The following is a 21,796-nucleotide window of genomic DNA, read 5'->3' as shown; positions in this document are numbered from 1 at the left end:
AATACAGACCATTTACCATCCATAAGTGACTGAGACAGGACTCTCTTCCAGACTGTGTGTCTAACATGAGTACATTTCAAATTCCTTTAATGTTAAATATGTTCAGATTGTTTATTCTTATTTATTCACTTGATGTACAGAATTCACCTGCTCGCTGCATAAATGCTACTACTGCACATTCACCTAATGTATATATTATATATAATGTTCTATCCCCCCCCCCCTTTTTTTTTTTTGCAAACATAACTGACATATCTACATGTGTGTGTGGGGGGGTGGGGTTTGGTTTTAGGAGGGTGATTGGCGTCATGATAACTGATGTGAAAGGCAAAAGACTCAAACTGAGAAAACGGGGGATTCTGTTTGTGATTGGTTATTTATTGTGAGGTGAAACATTTCACTGAGATGTGTTCATATATTAAACAGTGTAACAAGTTAATGTTTACATCGTTTCCATATCTGCTCAGAGTCAGGAAGGTGCATCACTCACCACAGGCCTGAAAACACACACACAGACACACACACACACGCACACACACAGACACACACACACGCACACACACAGACACACGCACACACACAGACACACACACACGCACACACACAGACACAGACACACACAGACACACACAGACACACACAGACACACGCAGACACACACCGTTTCTGTTTAGTGGTCAGTTTAAAGCTTTATAAAAATATTCTGTCACTTTCATGTTACGTGCAGGTTACAGCACACAGATCTATAGACACACAGAGTCAACACACAGATTCTTACTATGTACGTATTCAGACTTGGAGGCATTTCCATGCATGCAGAGAGCAACATCCAGACCCCAGAGTGAGTCTCTTTCCTCAGCGTTAAAGTGCTGAAATGGGCTCAAAGGGAGGCTATGAAGACATGCTGTGACCGGTGTGTGTGCGTCTGTGTGTGTGTAAACTAACAGTTTTCTTTTTAAAAGTAAAATGAAGAGAACACTGTGAGTCGTGTTTTTCACAGATGGGAGGCGGTCTGACTGCCGCACGTCGGCCAAACGCTTCCAGAATAAAAGTTACCTGACTGAAATTTGGCTAATCGCCCGCTCACGGTCACCTTCTCGTGGACCTCGTCCCAAATCCCGCCCCCTGACCTTTCATTGTCAATAAGGTGGGTGCAGCCATGTTGGTCCTACATGTTTCTAATACTGACCCGTGATCAGTGCAATGCGATGTCATAGTTTGGTCGGCAGACTGTGTCAGGTCGTGCAGCACGTGGATCGACATGCAAACAGCTGTTGTTTCAGAGAAGCACCGCGGACAGGCGCTGCATCGTCTGAAGCTCCTCATGCTAACATAAACCCTGCTGCCTTTAAACATGAAGGAATCTGTGAGGTTCACATTATCAATAACTGAAGTCTACTGATGCCAACGATGAGGTTTGTTATCAGCTCTGCTTCAAGTAGAGACAGATTTGTCCTGAATCTGAATCCTCTGCACTTTATCTGACAGCGAGGAAGATCGGTGTGACTCAGCGTCATAATAAACTACGTTTTATTAGGATAACAAGAACTCTGGAAACACTTTCTAACAGGTCACCAAAGGTTAGGGGTCACAAAGTCTCAACTTGTTTTAAAGAATTTGCTTCGATAAGTCAAAATCGTCCTGGAGCCAATCGATGGGTCAAATCTGATCACTGATCAATAACCGTTTCTAATGTTCTGTCGGGTCTTCCTGCGTCCCTTCATGTTACGTGTGGTTCTTTAAATCAAAGTGCAGGAAGTCCTGTTGTTTGTTCCGGCGCTGCGGTGAAAGCGTTCGGTTTATTTCTTCCACAGCTGCTTCCTGTTTGACAGGAACCTCATCGCTGCCACACGGAGCCTTTCAGGCGAGTTATTAGACGCGAATGTGTGTCTAACATGATGAAGTCTTATTAGACGTGATGCCGTGACACTCTGCAGTATTTCAGAACTCCTCGTGTGCGTTTTGTCAGCCATGTTGCGCCGTGTCAGACGCCACAGAGGGGTAACGGGGGCTTTCAGTCTGCAGACCTCAGATCCACCCTGACCTCCCTCAGGCTGGGCTGTTGCATCAGCACAGACACGCCCCCACGGAGTACAGCCCGCCCTCATCGTGCAGGCGGGTCATTGGTACCCAGAGGCGTGCTGATCATTTCATTTCTGCCCACGTCCCTCCGTCCTGTCGGGGTTTTGTTTCTGCTTCTCTGTCACACACATTTCCAAGGTGTTATTCTCTGTGACTCGTGGTTTGATGCTTTCTTCGTGCATCCGTGTGATTAAACTCGTGTTTCTGCAGGCGGCGTCCATTTGGCCGTTGTTCAGCGTATTGCTGTGCGTGAGCAGCGTCACGTTCGGCTGGCCATTGTTCTCGTCCGTGGCAACCTCGTGGGAGTCGTTAGCCGGACTGGCGGGACTGGCATTGCCACGGCGACGGCAGCAGCAGAGTATCCTGGCGACAGGTCTGAAGACAACTCTGTAGAGGCCGCGGCGGGCGCTTTCGCTGACGAAACAGTAGAGGACTGGGTCGGCCACGCAGTTCAGGGTGGTCAGCAGCAGGGACAGGTGGTAGTAGTTAAATATGGCTGAAAAACAAGAACCGTGTCACCACAGTATTACGGCACCATCTTTATTTATCGGACTGCTTCCTGCGAGTGAAACGGTACCTTCGATGAAGCTGCATTCCTCCTCCAGCAGCGTGCGCACCAGCAGGAAGACGTGGTAGGGCGAGAAGCAGACGAGGAAGATGAGGATGGTGCTGCTGACTAACTGCCTGATCCTCATCTTCTGATCCGGCTGCGTTCCCGCGCTCCGGCCCACTGCTCGCAGGACCCACAGGTAGCTAATCTAACCGAGACAAAACAAGGCGCCGGGGTTACAGGAGAATCAGGTACTCGTCTACATTTACTGTGTTTGACTCCAGTTTTCAGGGATTTATACTTTAAACCAGCGCCGTGGATAGATTCATCAGAAAAACATGAACAACATTTATTCTCAACAGTGAAGCGAAGAGTTAAAAAACCGTGACATCGAGAAAAGGAAGCGTTTGAATAACCAAATAAGGTCATCGTATATGGTGAGCAGCTGAAAATGTTGAACAACAAATTAACTACAAATATGAAATAACTGAGAACATCGTGAAGATGTGGGATTAACCCAGAGCGGCGGACTCATGGCTGTGGCACCGAGCCAGGAGACGCGTGGCTTCCTGATGTGGGGATGAACAGAAAAGTATTTGACCAGCATAATATAATCTGCAGTATGATCATTGTTTTAACAATGTAACAGATAGCTTTAAGATGGCCTTAAGATGTTTATGATGATGTTAACTTTGTATTTCAGGTGCAGTTATAACTATTTTATACATATTGCATATCTGTGCTTATTTGAGTTGATGTTCAGGTTCTTTAAAGGTCGTAAGCCTCACTGACGTGACTGTTCAGGTGATACATGCTGAGGGAAAACTAGAACATAGAAGGAATTGCAATACATGCTTACAAAAACACTTATATCAGGTCATTTTATATTAAGGTTTTAGTAGAGGTTCTTGGTTAAAACATTTATTTAGTAGAAGACATACACATAGTCTCAGTGAGCTTCTGGTCTAGTGAGAGGTCAGAGGTGCAACAGGTGAATTGAGAAAGAGCATTTGAGGACGAGACACAGACAGTAGGAGGTGAAGAGGTGACACAAAGAGCACGTGAGGTCAACACGTACACACACATTAGTTAAGATTTATTTAGAGGAGAGATTAGTTAGGTCTAGACAAGAAAGAGGAACAATTCATTTTAAGATAAGAACGGAAAGTACAAGCCATGAAAATAGAAGATGATTTTCTGGGTGAAAAGTCATGATGATGTTGATCTGATCTATGTATAAAATGTACCGGTGACGCATGAAGGGGCGTCAGTAAACAAACCCTGATGTTATAAAATAATTGTTTGTGCCTTAGTAAGTCGAAGATCAATTGCTGTTTTCAGTGATCTTCCCACGTGTGAATTAAAATCTTCGTTTGACTTCACCCGGCCGGACCAGTGTGGTTATTTTTCGATCACCTCTTGTACCCTTTCTCAATTCTTGAATCTTAACACTGACCATAACCAGCTCTCGTTCTCTACACTTCTTTAAGACCAACGCAGAAATCCTGAAACATACAAAGAACGTGTAAAGCCGTTACCGTACCAACAGAATGGCCAGCGGGAACATGAAGCCGATGCTGATGCGGTAGTAGTTGATTGGACGTTCCCACGACTTCATGGGGTAGTGCTCGAAGCACAGCGAGTGGTTACTGGGATCTTTGCTGAGCTCCTTATGGTGAAAGAAAAACACGCCCACCGCGATCTCCTTCAGCCAGATGATGGCGCTGATGACGGACGCTGCTTTCATGGAGCGCAGAGCCGTGAACCTGCGGGCAGAACGCGTCGTGGTGATTTTACTTCTTCATAAACCCAAAGACGTCCTGATCTCAGCCACGAAGGACGAAACGACGGGAGACCGTCTTACCTCAAAGGATGGACCACAGCCAGATAGCGATCCAGACTGATGCAGCACAGAAAGCCGATACTGATGTAGATGTTCTCGTAGAGCAGGAAACCACACATCTGACACAGCCATTCTCGGTGACGCCAATCATCGTCCTGAAACAGCAACAGCAGACTGAAGGTGGATCAAATAGGACAGGCAGGTGGAGGAACTCCACCCGCGCACGCTGTCAGGGCAGGAGACTGCTAATAATGGCCCAGTTCACCTCCACCTAACACCAACTTAATCCAAGCAGAGCTTTAACACGGCCACAGGTCACATGACTCTGTTAGCGGGACGACGTTAGAGAGATCTGTTAGCACAGTGACATCACAGCAGCCATGTTTTTGGTCACATGATGTCATGGCTGTAGCTCAGGTGGCAGAGCAGGTCAGCCACTAATCAGAAGGTCGGTGGTTTGATCCCAGGCTGCATCCTGGCTGCATGCCAAATGTCCTTGGGCAAGATACTAACCCCGTGTTTGCCTACTGGTGGTGGTCAGAGGGCCCGGTGGCGCCTGTGTCTGGCAGCCTCGCCTCTGTCAGTGCGCCCCAGGGCAGCTGTGGCTACAATGTAGCTTGCCATCGCCAGTGTGTGAATGTGTGTGTGAATGGGTGAATGACTGAATGTAGTGTAAAGCGCTTTGGGGTCCTATGGACTAGAAAAGCGCTATACAAATGCAGGCCATTTACCATTTTACCATTTACCATTAAAAGGGACCAAAAGGCTCCAACAGCACAAACACGGTCCGGTTCAGGTGAAGCTAGCAGGCAGCTAGCAGCTACAGCCACCTGTGTCAGCATCCACCTGTCACTCAGAGAGGCCACGCCCCTAAAATGCAAACTTTAAGCCTTAATGTGAGTGACAAACACATCCTCCCTCGTACAGCTGTTATAAAGGAGGAAATGATCTACAGAGACCAAACAGTTTGTGCATCAGGATGTAAACATGTTTATTTCTGCAGGAACGTTTAACTGTGGGAGTCTGTGGGACTGACTCACTGCTGGAGCCCCCGGTGGATCCTAGAGGAACTGCAGCTTGTGGCACTTTTAATGGCACTGAACCTGAAGTCGAGCTCCAACCACAGCCTTCCACTGTGGTGGGCGGACGACACCACGGTGCTGTGCTAACTGTCTGTGATGACACCGACACTTTGACTGAAACCAGAGCGCCTCAGACGCACCGTGAAGAACCGCCGAGGGAAGAGCGAGCGGAGAGGACGTCTCTATGTTACCTGAAAGAAGTACTGGAGCCAGAAAGGCAGAGACGCCAGGTATAGTAGGTCAGACACAGTGAGGTTCATCAGGTAAACGCCCAGCTCGTTCCTCTGCTTCAGCTGAAGGGCAGCGTGGTATAGCGAGTACACGTTGGCAGGAACACCAACCTACAAACACAAGATCATTCACCATCCAGCACATGGAGATCCTGGAGCACCGTTTATCAGCACTCGGGAAATACTTCCGAAAAGCTAAGATACTTCCATCACTCACCATGAGCACCAGGATATAGACGCAGGAGAACACGTGCTGGTGGATCCCATGGTTGATGCTGCAGTTGCTCATGTCTTCTTCAGACTTGTTGATCACCATCATACTGCCGCTCACACTGTTTCACCCTGACTCGTTCATCTGTCCAGAGCACGCGTGCTGCTCGGCGCTCTGTGCGGTGGATTAACCCGCTCTTGTCTCATCGGGTCTCTGATTGGACGGTTTGCTCTGTGGAAGAGGAGACAGTGTAGCTTAGTCCAGATTAGACACACCCCCCTGCAGGTGAGCAGAGAGAGGTTAAAGAAGTAAATATGATCTCGTTTCTGTCTTTAAATTGAATGTGTGATGTTAATCCCACAGACATTTTCTCAGGTCATCCACACGCACACTAACCCTCTGAGGTGCAGCCCTCAGGCTGAAATAGATTGTGATGTGCGGTTGGAACGCGCAGACTTCCTGTCCAAACCTGACAGCTAGCTTGGTTACAGGCTGAGCTCAGGTTTGAAATCCAGCAGGTGGAGACACTGAGCAGCTCTACAGTCCTCAGTTTGCACCCAGAGCGCCGCGCTGATGCGCTCCTGTAGGGTACCTGGAAATGTGCAACATGTAGCCAATAATTTAAAACGCCAGCCCGTGCTGACCCACGAGACTTTCTGAAGCATTTCTGTGAGCGCACTCAGTGCTGCTCCTCTGACAAGAGTCATGAGAGCATCGGACGACGAGCACGTTGCTCTGGGAACTTCCTGTTTGTATCTTTTGCTGTTTTCCCTTATCTAATGCTGAAATGATGAGTAATCTGTGCACAGATATGAAGACATGGTTCTGCGTCACATCATCTCAAACCAACATTTTCTCATTTTTAAAGTTGCATCCTCTGTTTTTCTGCAGCTGTTTGAAATGAATATGTGAGAAACTTGAAGCCCAGCGTCTGAAACGTTCCCTTCCTCGGCCTGAATCAGCATCTGTAATTTGGGACAGAGACGTTAAAACTGTCCTCCAGCAGCGACTTCCTGTTGTGGTGTGGCACGTCGCACAGTAAAAACAGCCTGTTTCTCTGCGGTTAGCGCTGACATCTCACAGTGACGTGGTTCCTAGTTTGAATCCCCCGGCCTCTCTCTCTGTGTCTGCGTGGGTTCTCAGACTTAATCCCACTCATGACATGAGGTTGGCGGGGGACTGCCTGCAGGTGTGGGCTGGTGTTAAATCTAAAAACACACTGATGCTGTTTCACATGTATTATTATTATTTAAAGCTTGTGTGGTGCTGGAAAAACGTTTCTCAGCATGTTGTCTCTGTCCTGGGTTCGTACACAGAAGCTAACGTGAACACAGGCCTCAGCTTCATTGGAACGACCGCAGTCAGAAAATCGTAACAAGGATTTTTGACTGTCTTAAAGAAAGAGACGAGTTCACTGAGACAAACACCTGAACTGCTCGGTCGTCCTCTCAGATCACTGCACGTCCTCACACCACAGATTTAAAATCCTTTTACAAAGCAGCGATGAGATGAAATCTGTGCCCCCACAGCTCAGACAACACACAGCGACCCAGCTTTCAGTTTTTAGGCTCCTCACCTGTGGAGCAAACGTCCTGAATACCTGAGATCAGCCCAAACTGCCCAAAATCCTTTGTGCTTCACATCGTGACACCTGTGAGATGTGTCGCTGTGTCTGCTGTGCTGCTGGCTGGAGTCTGAAACATCAGCAGAGACATCAGCCCCGAGTCACCGCTGACAAACGACCGCCAACAGAGCCGCGCAGCATCACAACAACCATGATATGCTTTATTCTTACAGACGACGAACTCTCTCTCTCTCTCCCTCACACACACACACACTCCTCTTGCCTATGGTACGACAACTTTTCTCTGTGCATCTGGTACACTGCGCAGGAGCACTTTGCCCCACACACACACACACACACACACACACACACACACACACACACACACACACACACACACACAGACACACACACGGAGCAGGAGCCACTCGTTGTGACACGCGGCAGAAAAATGACTGCATTGAGAAACTACTTCCTCTGGTCAGTTTCTTTGGCTGCTGTCTGCAATGATAACACGGGTACTCTTACACTGACTCTACTATAACAAAGCTTTTACAAACGCTGATCACAGCCTCACAGTAACCTGCAGACATTCACACACCCACGGCTGGTGTCTTTCGTCACACTAAAAGCGCACCACCACCCCTCTGTCGTCGGTCTCACCCTCGGCAGCCGTGCTACATCCTCTCCATCCTGCAGTCTCAGTAATAACCGCGGCACCGGGTGCTCAGATATTTGTGAGCGTGCGTATCAGCCGGCAGGAGGAAGTGGACTCGAAGGGAGACTCCTCCCATCCTCAGACATAAACAGAGGGGGTGAGAAGAGGCTGCAGTCAAAGACAGGTCCCCTTTATTAACACGCAGTAAAGCCAGTCAAACACAAATATGATCGCTGACTCCAGAGGCCCAGGATGTGATGGCGATGGCTGCAGCGTTTCAGGCCATCCGGGTGCTGAGGCCCCTTAAAGTCTCCTCTCTCACCTCGTCAGGCACGTCCTGAAACCTCCGCCCGACCCCCACCTCTCAAATCTGAATTTCTCCATATCGGGAAACATGAGCAACACCGGGTTTCCCCTGCACGCCGCAGGGCTTTGTGCCAAACGTCAACTTTTCTTCTGTAACTGTGATGGGACAGCGTTTCCATGTTTCATATCCACCCACGACGCAGATGTGTCAAAATACTAAGAAACCAACGGCCCACGTGTTAATGCAGCTGTGGGACTTTTCTGTCCAAACGAGTTCAATAAAAAGCTCAGCGACACTGACTCAAGAGCTCCTCATTAAAGGCTCATCGTCTACTGAAACACCTGTTTAAACACTGATAGATCTACTGACTGAGCACGCCGCGGTCACGGCGAGGTCACGCCGCAGTCACGCCGAGCATATTTTTATTCCAGAACCCGTTAAACTGAGTGTCCAGTGAGGTTACTGCCAGACTCTGAGAAAAGAAGAAAGAAACGAGCTTCATTGGTCACGTACACAATCATACAGAGCACAACATGCAGTGAAATGTGTCGTGTCCGAGCTGCAGACAGGCCGCAGATGTAGCCGCGCCATGTCAGGGCTTGGTGGGCCTAGCCAGGACCCTTACTGGATACTGGGAGGGAATCAAACTTGCGACTTCCACTCCAAAGCTGTGTGGTCTTACCACTACGCTAAGAAGGGCGACGTGTTTCGATACGTTTCTGCGAATGTTTGATGAAATCTGATTGGTGAGCTAATCCAGGTGCTCCGTGTGGCCGCTCATACTTCCTCAGTTCTCAGGCTCTGTCACTGTGTGAAATCTCTAATGGTTGAGAAACGCACGTCAGTCCTGCTTCATGCTATGATGACATGAACGGCACACAGATGAAAGTAAACCTGTGAAGTTCTCCCTGGTTAACGTGTTGCAGTTCGAGTGACGTACTCTTTGGAAAACAGAGCTCAGGTTGATTTGAACCCAGAACAGAAGCTGGTTCAGAAAAAGAGGAAAAAGGTGTTTGTGCGAGCAGAGGCGAGACAGCGTTTCCAGGGTGGTAGAAATGCTCCACTGCCTTCAGGACTGAGAACAGATGCAGCTTCCTGTCGTGAAGCCCGGATTCAGATGGAATCAACACAAACTTCCTGTTCAACAAACGTCTTGTCTGCACTGGACTCGCTGTGGTTCTGCCTCGGCCCGTCCTTTGCGAGCCGCTCTTTAAACTACAGAAACCAGCAAAGAGTCCTGACTTCTTCGTCTCTGATGTTCTAGATGGAAAGTTGCTTCATTGTCCTGGTGGATTCGACTGCTGTTCTTCAGCCAGCATAATCCTGCTCTCAGCAGCGCTCCACTTTATGCCAGTTTGTTTGTCAGAGTCGTGACAGAGTTGGTCACCTCAGTCAGCGACCGTCACTCAAGTCGGTCTGCCTTCAGCTTTTGTTGCTCGTCGAGTTCCTCTGCTTATTGTTGTTTTTAGGAGTACAGATATTCCAGTCCTCCAGTGTGGGTGACTTTGACACAGCTCACTGTGTTGTGTCTAGCGGAGGTTTTACGTACAGACCCTCCAAACCTGCAGAGATGGGCTGCTGTGCCCCAATGCACCGCAGTGACAGCAAACCTCAGTCAAGCACAGCATCAGTGAAAACAAAGGGTCAGTGTGACTCAGTCCTTTCAAATAATGCCATGAAACACGTGTGCACATCCGCCTATGTGTGCAGGAGCTGTAGGCGTGCAGCTTGTTGTCAGCCTCCATGTCTCAGGTTTATCCCTCCATATGAAGTGGTGTTTTTATGTCTCGTGTGCAGCAGAGGCCGGGTTTCCTCGCCGAGCTGAAGGTCACATCGTGTGAAGGAAGACTTGTTTTTGTGCTGGTCGGAGCGAGCGTCTAAATGGAGCGATGGTGACAGTCAGCGTAACCTCTAACTATATCTGTTAGCTTTGGCATGGCGGCGTCTTTGCAGCGACTCCTTAATAACACGCTGCAAAGCGTTTAGAGCCGCAGCAGGCCGCACTCTGAAACCACGGCTATCATCTCGCTACATCCGTCCTCTCCGGTTTAAATCAGTCAGATTAAGGAACAGCCGGATGTGCACAACATTCCCGGAGAGTCGAGCCGAGCCGAGCTTTGAGACACACGCAGCTATCCTGCATGCTCCATCCGAACACTGAGAAGGCCGTCTGATACGCGAGCGGCACCTGCACGGGTCACCTTTTTCCTCTCAGCTCACAGACAGCTGACGGTTTCCCGCCACACACACTGCTCTGATTGGTCACCAACTCAAATTCAAACCCTCGCCAGCAGGCTCAGCGTGTCAGAGACGAACCATTTGACCAGAGAGCTTCACCGAGCACCGACTCGGGGTTAAAACTGCAGGAACACATGCACGCCGAGATCACCATGGTAACAGATGACTCTGTGATCAGTCACCTGATGGTGGTAACCATGGCGGCAGCAGGAAGTGGTAAATTAGACCCCGCGAGCGTCCTGTCAGTGTTTGCTTCATCCTCAGAGTGCTGTGCCACAGAGCTCATCCTCGTCATCGTCGGCTCTGATTGGCTGAGACGGGTTTGTAAAATAAGCACGTTAACGATGCATAATAAACAGGACGGCTAATAACTGTGACATAAACACATTTCCTCCAAATCACAGGATGTTTGTGTTTGCTTTAGCCCATCGTGAGAAGTTCTGTCAGCGCACAGCGGCGTGTGAGCTCACATCGATGCGCCTGCAGTGCTGCTCGCTTCACGGGGCAGATTCATGTGAAGCTGCTGTGACACGACTGCTCGCCACGAAGCACAGCTGTTCCCATGCCGGACGTCGGTCTGCACATGAACTATTAAAAATGAGGTTAAATGGTTAAAGTGGACTCTGAGCTAGTTTAAAGAGTTAATCTCGAGTTAAACACATTAAAGTCTCACAGAAATCCAGAAGATGGTGAAGTCAGACTCATCAGGCGTAAAATCATCCTGGTTATGTGATGGTTTCAATTACTTCTATCGTTGTAAGTATTCTTCCCTTATGACTTGGATGTAAATTAAAATACTATTTCAGTATTTAAGGCAGATAACCTAAGTATGAAGAATGCTTACATGATGTACATACTGTGAATGCCTGCTTTTGAAACCTTAATAAAAATATGAATTAAAAAAAAAAAAAAAAAAAATCATCCCGGTTAATCTTACTCAGAAACCACAGACTGTATACAGAAGAGGGAGGATGTGGAGCTTCAGTATCAGAGATGTTTAAAGCTTTTTACTCACACTCTGAGCTCATTGTTATAAACATGTTTGATATTATTAAGCTGTGATGTAACATCAGCAGGGGGCAGGAAGTATCCAGTCAAAACCTTCTCATTGTGTTTCCTGTGGATGAACGTATGAGCTGTACCTGTACGTGCAGAGTTTCACAATAAAAGACCGTTTGCACTGACACTTAAAACCTCTGTCCCAGTGTCAGCCACGCCCAGTCACTGGAACCAGGTAGAACCACAGGGAGCATGTGCAGCTGATCAGGAGATTTGAACCACGAACCTTGATGTGAGGTGACAGTGCTGAGTTAGCGTGTCAGGACGATGCTCCTCCCTCTCTGATGCATTCACCTGGCGGTCACGACTGCTTGCGTTTTCCTCCAAATTCAGAATGTCGTACAGTCTGAAAACGTTGCGTGCAGTCAAACCGTGACTGCTGTCGCAGCACAGTCTGTGTTCATCATTAAAAGTTAACGATTTCAAGCGCGTGCGGCGTCACTGTGGTCCCGTCTCTCTGCCGTATCTCACGGCGAGCTCAGGACTTTGGGTCAGAGAGACAAAAAAAAGTCCAGAGACTGCAAAATGTGGCCAGATGCAGTCGGACGTCGTGATATTTTTGGCTGTTTCTGACATACTATTTGGGACATACTAAATCTTTTTCTGGGTTAGTGGAATGCAGCCTTCGCGAGGAAACACAAACTCAGCTGGTTGCGGCTCAAAAACCCTGCTGTGCTTCAGTGCGTCGACAGATACAACAGCCTCAGGTACAGTAACCCCACTGGCTTCTCACTGGGAACAAATCTCATTTTTCTCCACGAGTCACCAGGGTTGTGTAAGCCACCAAAGCTGAAACACTTCAAAATAAAAGGTTTGAAATTTCAAAATAAAAGTTTTTTTGTTCAGCTGCGGTGGAAATGAGTTTCCTCCGGAGGGTGGCTGGCCTCTCTCTTAGAGATAGGGTGAGTAGTTCAGCCATCTGGGAGGGGCTCAGAGTAGAGCTGCTGCTCCTCCACATCGAAAGGAGCCAGCTGAGGTGGTTTGGGCAGCTGACAAGGATGCCTCCTTGGCGTGTTCCTGGGTGAGGTGTTCCGCCTTGGTGTTCCCCCGGATAAGCTGGAGGAGGTGGCTGGGGAGAGGGAGGTCTGGGCTTCTCTGCTTAGGCTGCTGCCCCCGCGACCCGGCCTCGGATAAAGCAGAAGAAGATGGATGGATATTGGTTTTTTTGTTCCAAGTTTTCATGAAGCTCAGAGGAGGAGCAGCCCCACATGAGCTGAAGGCTCAGCCACACATCCTGTTAGAAACACTCAGAACTCATTCTAGTAAAACTGCTTCAGTCCACCCACAGCTGCAAGCTGCTTTGCAACCCACCTGCTCCTCTCCTGCTGTTTCTGAATCAGACGGTTCAGACTCGAATCACAAAACTCACAGAACCAAACCTAATAAGGATGACCGCCGTGATCCTGCCTGAGTTTGAATATAACAGCAGCATCATTAATCATAAACTGATCACTGATTAAACCATTACCTGTTTCATTAACGATCAAAAGGAATTCATTCTGTGATGTTATTTCCTGTTTTATTTTGGTGATTGGACTTCCTCGCACTTCTTGTCTTTATCAGCTTTCCTCCTCTGTTATTGGCTGCCCCTCGCTGATATTTTTCCTCCTCTCCTCCTCAGTCCACTATGAAGCGGGGGCTGGGCTGCCACCCTCTGACCAATCACAAACATGGATAAATGTCCCGACAGCAGAGTTTATAAAGGACAGAGTGCGACTGTGCAGATGTTAAACCCAGACTGGACGTGCGACAGCAGAGGGAGTGTGTGTGTTAGCCGCGCTGAGTGAAAATCACATGAAGTTCCTGTTACGGCAGCAGGAAGGAGAATCTGATGGAGCAGGTGAGGGCGACACCATCAGTTACCATGGTGATACACCTTCGTGGTACAGGAAACTCAGAGTTAACCCTCACGTTACCCAGCTCGTAGTGCAGACTCTGAGACGGTTACCGTGATAACAGACTGTGTGACTCCCACCCATTCTGACCCTCAGCTTCACTTCCTCACTCACACCGGAAACCTTCTGATAAACACGGCGGCTGTGAACGAATCAGCGCGAGGATGGAGACAGCGATCGATGTGGACTCTGCGGTCTCCATGGAGACGCTTTAAGTATTAATGCTGATCAGGACCAGCAATCAATTTGTCCCACTGATGGATAAATGTCTGCCATAGCTGCAGCTGCTGGGTCTGAGTGACATCACAGGTCAGAGCAGCTGTGATCTGATTGGTCCAGATTTGTATCTTCAGCTGCTTCGACCCGTCAGGTTAAAGCTGAACATTTAAACATCACAAATGACGAGTGTTCATTTCCCCACGCTCATGCTCGAGTCCCCGATGCGCTCGGAGCTTCTCAGAGCTCGCTCTGCTGCCCGGAGCAGGCCTCGGGCTCGTTCATTCTCCTCTCTCTGCAAACACAACAGCAGTTACGTAAAAGCAGCCTCTGAGGCCGCCGTCCAAGGAAGCACTGCGAGCAGCGTGAACGAGCACCATGAGAAGTTCGAACACAGCCGCACCAGCTGACTCTGCTCATTCCTTAAAAAACGTTTCCAGGACTAAAAATTCCACACGGTATTAGTGGAAAACAAACACACATCATGATTCATAACCAAACAAAAGCACTTAATAAGCTGCAGCAGATATGAAATCTATGGCCTCCTCCCTCCGGGGAAATCAGCTCCATCCAGCGGGAAATAAATCAGCTGTTTTGATTTGCTGTCCTCTCGGCAGATCGGCGTGCACGTACGAGCATCCCTACGTGCGCTCTGGTCTCCATCGGTAGGCTTGTTTCAGAATCAGCTGATTCATCACTCGTTCATCACAGAGCTGTCGGCAAAGTAATCAGATTCCTTCATCCTTCACGTGAACTCAAAGCTAAGTCAGGCGCCTGAAGCGTTCGCCCTGCAGAGCATCTGAGGGGAAGGATTTGACGCGTGCTGTGATGTCACTGCTGTCGATGAGTGCTTCCACTCGAGTGTCCGTGGGGCGCAGACGCCATCGGTCTGAATCTCATCAGCGCTGCTCGCAGCCGACAGCTCGGCACGCCGCAATGCTGTCTGGTACTTGGTGTGGAAGGAGCCAGCAGACCAATGTGATGCCACAGTGACACATCGACCCACAGGACCACTTAAGTCCTCCGTGGAACATCTTTATCCCAGATCCTAGATCAAATTGGGATGTGAGGAATGTGGAGGTCAGGTGAAACACGGCGTTCAGTCTGAGTTATGAGTTTAAACTTTGATCTAGATAAAAGCTTTTCCTTTGTGTCAACTGAAGCTCACCATTTAGTTCACTTTGAGCCAAGATGATCGACAGACGGTCTTTGGTTGACATGCTGAACCTGGAAGCAGCAGAAGCAGATGTCATGGAAACCAGTGGAGCGATCATTAACCCCTTGGAGGTGGCAGCTGGCCGTTGCCAGTGCGCGGCGTCCTGAGACGCTGCTGCTGTGATTTGTTCCACCTAGGCTCCTCCCCCAGTCTCCAGCAGACTGAGCCATTTTTAGACCTGTTTCCTGTCTTTGTGCCACGACGCAGGTGTGCAGGTGTGTCCTGCCTCCCCCCCACCATGACCTGGGATAAGCAGTTAGAGAGCTGATGGCGCTCGCTGTGTGGCACCGGCCATGAACAGCGCAGTTCGCTAACGCTTTAACCCTGAGGTCTGATCCGGTGATGCCGGACAGGAAGGGTGGCGTGGCAGAGGCGGCGCTGCCGGACTTTTTCTTAGCATTCTCGAGCATTCTTAGAGATAAACAGGAGAGGGTGGGGGCGTCTGTATTTATCAGCAGCTGATTGGCTGCTGCAGCTCGTCATGACAACGTGTCTCTGAGCAGTTTGCACCTCGCAGAGTTCAACCCCGGTTCCTGTTCACGCTGTACACGAATGGGACGTGTTTGAGGAACAGGCGGCAACAGGAATACAGGAATCTGATTGGAGGTGAAGAACTTCACAGTGAAGATGAGGAGGTGATTTCCTCAGGTCAGAGGTCATTCTTCAGACTGTCAGCATTCATGTGGAGGTCGCTGAGGAGCAGCAGGCCTCAGACAGCCTGGACTCCCTCTACAGGAAGAGGCGGAGCTCTTCTTTAAGTCAGACTGAGCTCAGGGTCAAATGTTTCTGCAGGTGTAGGCGAGCGGTGGTCAGCATTTCTGCCTCACAGGGAGAAGGTCCTGGGTTTGAATCTAGCAGCTGGCCGTGTTAGCTGCTGATGGGTGGAGCAGATTTTTCCAGGAGACGGAGATCATCTGTGTTCACGAAAGGACTGCAGGTGGAGCTTCTCAGATTACAGGACGTGTTAGTTTGCAGCAGCTGCAGCTGAAGTCTGCAGGGCCGTCCCCACCTCCACCTCCGTCGGGCAGCTCTTAGTGTCGGTGGATGCCCGTGTTATGAATAACGCACACGCGAGCGGTGTGAATGTGCTAATGTGCAGTTTATGTAATGTCAACAAAAGCACCGACATCAGCACCACGATAAAACACAGGCCACGCCCCCAAGAACACAATGCAGATACATAATGTAGGCAGAGGTTATCTGTGCGCCCAGCGCAGTGTCAGCCTCTCACATGTTTGTGCTGTCCCTGCTGGACACCAGAGGAACTGCAGCTCCTGACTGCCCTCGCGTGTAATTTGGCGTGTGACGCATGGCTGCTTCAGCCTGCCAGAAAGTTCCAGTGGGATTCTTCCCAGAGACACGACCAGCACGTGGGCGGCTCGCTGCCTCAGGGCACGGACACAGTCGGAGCCAGAAAGAAACCCAAATAAATCCAGTGTGGACGAAGCTGGACAGCAGTGTTAGTCCCAGCGTCCGTCTCCGTCCTCACCGCCGAGCACCTCCCTGAGACTCCCCTGCTCTGAACCGCTCCCCGCTATTCGTATGATGGTATCTCAGCTGTGTCCGTCAGCCACAGGTGTGGCATCAGCCGTGGGCTATCAGGGTCAGTCGATCTGTCCCACCTGTGTGACTCCCACAGAGACTGACTGAGGGGCTTTCAATGCTTTGACTCATTGATGTACGATTAGTTTAAGGAGCTCTGAAAGTTTCCATGAAGACGTTTCAGTTCTAACAGACCGGAGTGTCCCCAAGAGGGCTGTGGACCCACTATTGATCCTCTACCTATCACACGAGCCAAGGTGTGAAGATGGGTGTGGGTCACAATCAGGTGAACCCACTGTGAGATGTTGCTCCACCGTATCATGTGACTTACTGAGATGTGAGTGGGTGTAATCCAGCTCTGAGATCCTTCCCAGACGCCTTAACGGGCTCTCACAACTCTCCACGATGACCTGGATGGCCGAGAACCTTCACAGACCTTCGGTTAGCTAAACTGATCAGAGTGGGGTGGGCCCACTCAGAGCCAAGTGTCATGTCCACACCGCCTGCCTGTAATTGAATCCACAGCGAGCAGGTTCCCACTGTGAGCTCGAAGCTTTCAGGCCCCGGGGGTCTGCAACAAATACATTATTAATGTGCATCATGGCCTCACGTCCTGCACGCTGCTTTAATAACGCTCCACACCTGAGCTCAGCCTCTGCAGCTGAACGCTCTTCAGGCCTGCTGCTGCCCCCGCGGGACCCCGACGCCCCCCGAATACTAACTCAGCCTCTGATCGAGCAGCTGAAAGGACACAGGCTCTGAGTGGGAGAGAGAAGCCGCCCTGCGTGCCAGATTTCCTGCGAGCCTACCCGAAACCACCACAGACTGAACCCATGCATCATTTACCGCACATCCTGACTACAGCCGGGAAGCTCCCAGGATAACCCGGCACCACCAACATCGGGACTCCTGATTCAGACCCCAGCAGGACTATATGTGAACTGTAAACTAATCCTGCTGTGGGCACCTGCCTGCTGCGTCACTCACACCTGAGAGTCAGCTGTGCTGAGCGGTGGAGGTGGCGATCCTCCAACACCTCACTGCTCATTAGGAACGACAGCGGTGCCTTCAGGTGTTGTGGGACATCACAGTGACGTGACTGAGACCCAGGTATTCCCTCCACAGGTGATGTGACGTAGTCTGTGCCTTTATGGCGCTCCAGCTGGAAACGACCCACGTGCTCACCGCTGTTAATCATCCTGCACGCACGTGCTCTCTGAATATTACATGAACGAGCTCCACGCTCCATCCAGCAGGAAGAATAACACACGCCAAAACCAATTAATAACTGATCAATAATTAATAACTCACAGCTTCAGACCAGCCAGAGAAATGATCTGCATCCAACAGCACGAGCCCGCTCACACACAAACACACTTTCAGGGTTTCAGTAAGGACACGGTCTTACCGGCTCTGCAGCTCCGCTCTGAATGTCTCTGCAAGCGCTGCTGCTCTGCCTCCTGCCTGCCCACACACACAATCTCACTCTGACACACACACACACACACACACACACACACACACACACACACACACACACACACACACACACACACGGTCTTTATGATATCCGAGTGGGAACATATGAAAGTGTCCACACAGTCCACAGCTCTGCTGCACACAGTCGGCATCAGCAGACCTCAGGGGAGTCGGCCCCTCCTGGCGGAGATTCATGAAATGAAATTAATTAATAAATAAATAAAGTGCTGGGAAGTGGGGCTTGGGGGGGGGGGGGGGGGACGGACTATAGAATAACACATTTTCAGAGGGAAGAAAGAAAAGGAACAATTCTTAAGAAAAAAAACAATAGAATAAAATAGAAATGTTTACATTTTATCGTGTTAGCTGAGTTTATTCTGTTTTGGAGTTCAGACCAAGGAAACATGAACAAAGGCAAATCCAATGAAGACAAAGTGAGCGCCATCCTGAGCACGACTTCTGATATCATCTGATATCATTGGAGCTCCTCCCCTGCAGAAGGACAGATATTTTTCTTCTGGAAGTTTTCATCGTGGCTTCGATGAGGACCTCCACCGGTCAGATCTCCACACACACACTATGCTCGAGGAAAAAGGAAACAGGAAGTGATTCAGGCGTCTGATGGTGGCCTCAAACCTGAGGCGGTTAGTTTCAGCCACAAACACGTTTGCGTTCTCAAACGTTTCAGCGTTCTGGTCCCAGTCCACCTTGTTGAGTTCCAGTTCACCATTTTAGTTTGATCTCAGCTGAAGTTTAAAGACACAGCTGAAGTTTAAAGACAGGCCGTGCGTTCAGCTCCCTGCCCTCCAGCAGGCTCACGCTGCTGAAGGCGGAGCTTCCAGAGTGAGCCGTGAAGGCTGGTGTTGGTGGGTTTGCGGCGTCCTCAGGACGTCTGCCGGCATGGTGTCAGCTCCTCCTGATCGATCATTACGGCGAAAAGCTGAGGAGATGTCCACAGGGGCTTCCGTGTGGGGACAGTCTTCACATGATTCCTCTGTGATGCTGAAGACTCAAGCTGCAGCAGGGTCAAAGGTCAAGATACCAGGCAGGCTCACAGTGACAGTGATCCTTGTAGGGAGTATTTACTGAGCGGAAGCAAGAGCTTACGAGGACATGAACCTACCTGAGCCGTATGATGGTGCAGGTGGTGAAGCAGCTCATTCAGCAGGTGGATGAGCAGCGGTTACACTGAAGGTCCAGGTGAGAGCGCCACCCTGAGGCGCAGTCTGACAGCTTGTGCCGCACGCTCCCATGCTTTTCACCCTGAACACCACATTTAGCATCCCAGTCTTTCTCCAAGGAACGCCTCAGTGTCGTTTAGGGAGCTCAGACAAATGAGGAGGACCACAGCTACAAATGTTCTGGCACAGGCGAAGGTCAGAGGTCACTGTTTCCATTACAGTCCACTGTCCTCTGAATAATCACCAATCACCTGCTGCTGCAGTCTGAGGCTGTTCCAGCTGTTAGAAATAAGTTTAACACGGGAGACTCACTGCTGCCTCCGCTGGACGGTCAAGGAACTGCAGCGCTCTGTTTTTATCACACCTGAAGCACAAACACCTGAATAACAGTGACACAAACGCTGGGCTCATGGTGCGTTCAGGTGCTGCAGGGCAGAAGCAAAAACAACTGTTTCCTCTGCAGGGTTTCACACACTCACACAGCGGCGGACTCACACACACTGTGACCCCCAACAACCCCCAACATCATTGTGAAGTTGCGGGACGGACCACGTACCAGTGGTGGGTCTATCACCAACGGTGATGAGACGGCCTTAACAGGGAGGAGGTCAACGCCCTGACCCACTGGTGTCAAGACAACCATCCACCCTCACGTCGCAAAGACAAAGGAGTTGATAGTGGACTTCCGGAGGTGCAGAGAAGTACACACCCCCATCACCATCAACGGCGCTGCTGTGGAGAGAGTGAGCAGCTTCCGGTTCCTTGTGTACATCTGGCTGAGGATCTTACGTGGTCAGTACACACAAACAAAACAGTGAAGAAGGCGCAGCAGCGCCTCTTCTTTCTCAGGAGACTGAAAAGATTCGGCATGAGCCCCCGCATCCTCAGGACCTTCTATCACTGTGCCATTGAGAGCATCCTCACTGGATGCATCACCACCTGGTATGGCAACAGCACCGCCTACAACTGCAAAGCTCTCCAGCGAGTAGTGCGGTGCTCTGAACGGATAATTGGAGGTGAGCTTCCCTCCTCCAAGACATCTACAGGAAGCGCTGCCTGAGGAAAGCGGGGAGGATCATCAAGGACTCCAGTCACCCCAGCCATAAACTGTTCAGACTGCTTCCATCAGGAAGGAGGTTCTGCAGCATCCGGTCCCGTACCAGCAGACTGAGAGACAGCTTTTTCCATCAGGCCATCAGACTGCTGAACACGTCATAGACACCTCAGCTTCACTACTGGAACTTCAACATTATGCACTCAACACTGTATATAAATGCCACTTGTTTTGCACATATTCAACTCTGTATATTTTATATATTTTATTATTATTATTATTATTATTATTTTATTTATTTATTTATATATTTTTTTTTACTATTTAATTTGTAAAAATGTGTATACACACACACACACACACACACGTAGGAAAATATTTAGTATACACATCCAGAAATGCATACACTATTATATATTGTACATATATTTATTAGTTTCAGGTTGGCCATTCTTGTATTTTGCTCGTTTGTGTTGTTGTGTTTGCACATCTCTGTTGCTTGTGGGGCTCGCACACAAGAATTTCACTCGCATGTGCTGTGCCAGTGTGCCTGCACATGTGATGTGACAATAAAAGTGATTTGATTTGATGTCACAGCCTCATTTTTATTTTTTAACTTCTGAATCTTTGAACAAACGCTCACAGACGTCTGAAACACAAGCAGCACGCAGAGTCGAAGTAGATCTGCACACGCTCACCTGTTTGCGTGTCCGGAGACGACCATGGAGTCTCTCACACCAATTGCATTTCAGCGTTCTGAAGGCGACTCTGACGCTGTGATGCAGGTTTGGTGGTGTGGTCACTGATGGGTCAGGTCAAAGGTCACAGTTTGAATTTAACCTGGCGATGCCTGGTGTAGGAAAGCAGCTGTCTGAACACATCTGGCGAGTCATCTGAAACGTTCCCACGACATGAAAAGAGCCCGTCACGGTTACCCGTCTGCAGCCGTGACTCATCTCGCCGTCAGAGAAAGAGGAAATGTGTTAAAATGAAAGTGTCTTGATTCGAGGAACTCAGAGGTCATCAGCCACAGGCGCACTCTACAGGGGGGAGGAGCCTCCTCTGCACACCTGTCCACTCAGACGATCTCACAGCTTTAATTAGCGTTGAGCAGCAAGAGCTCAGGTGGAAGAACGGGTGGTGTTCCCATCAGGTGGTGAGTGGATCGATCCCAGCTCGTCCAACAGCGTCTACGAGTGCGTGGCTGATGAGACGACTACCTGTTACCTCACGCTCCTGACGCAACCTCAACCGTCAGGCTCTACCTTTAAGAGGGAAAACGTCAGGAAGCAAACTTTCCTGAGCGCTGTGTTGCCAATGATGCTGTGTGTGTCTGTTCAGGTGTGACGCGAGAAGAAGATCGATTCACCTCTGCTTTTATTGTGTTTT

At 49.5% G+C, this 21,796-nt stretch overlaps 1 protein-coding gene across 3 annotated transcripts; it reads right to left on the bottom strand.

Annotated features, from left to right (window-relative positions):
• Positions 1 to 623: 623 nt before the first annotated feature.
• LOC113011624 (ovarian cancer G-protein coupled receptor 1-like) lies at positions 624 to 21,160 on the bottom strand. 3 transcript variants are annotated; one of them, XM_026151184.1, is made up of 8 exons: positions 19,296 to 19,316; positions 18,102 to 18,180; positions 6,005 to 6,229; positions 5,749 to 5,898; positions 4,497 to 4,630; positions 4,176 to 4,398; positions 2,660 to 2,840; positions 624 to 2,578 (listed from the first exon to the last, which is right to left on the bottom strand). In XM_026151184.1, the coding sequence occupies exons 3-8, from the start codon at positions 6,104 to 6,106 to the stop codon at positions 2,151 to 2,153; spliced, it is 1,218 nt and encodes a 405-aa protein (XP_026006969.1). In that variant the 5' UTR covers positions 6,107 to 6,229; positions 18,102 to 18,180; positions 19,296 to 19,316; the 3' UTR covers positions 624 to 2,150. The 3 variants fall into 3 exon arrangements, with proteins under 3 accessions (XP_026006969.1, XP_026006971.1, XP_026006970.1); XM_026151186.1 differs by lacking the exons at positions 18,102 to 18,180; positions 19,296 to 19,316 and adding an exon at positions 21,106 to 21,160; XM_026151185.1 differs by lacking the exons at positions 18,102 to 18,180; positions 19,296 to 19,316 and adding an exon at positions 8,226 to 8,536.
• Positions 21,161 to 21,796: the final 636 nt, after the last annotated feature.

Source organism: Astatotilapia calliptera, chromosome 19 (assembly GCF_900246225.1).
Source record: "Astatotilapia calliptera chromosome 19, fAstCal1.2, whole genome shotgun sequence".
Taxonomy (NCBI): Eukaryota; Metazoa; Chordata; class Actinopteri; order Cichliformes; family Cichlidae; genus Astatotilapia; species Astatotilapia calliptera.
This window is presented reverse-complemented; position numbering and strand designations above follow the sequence as displayed.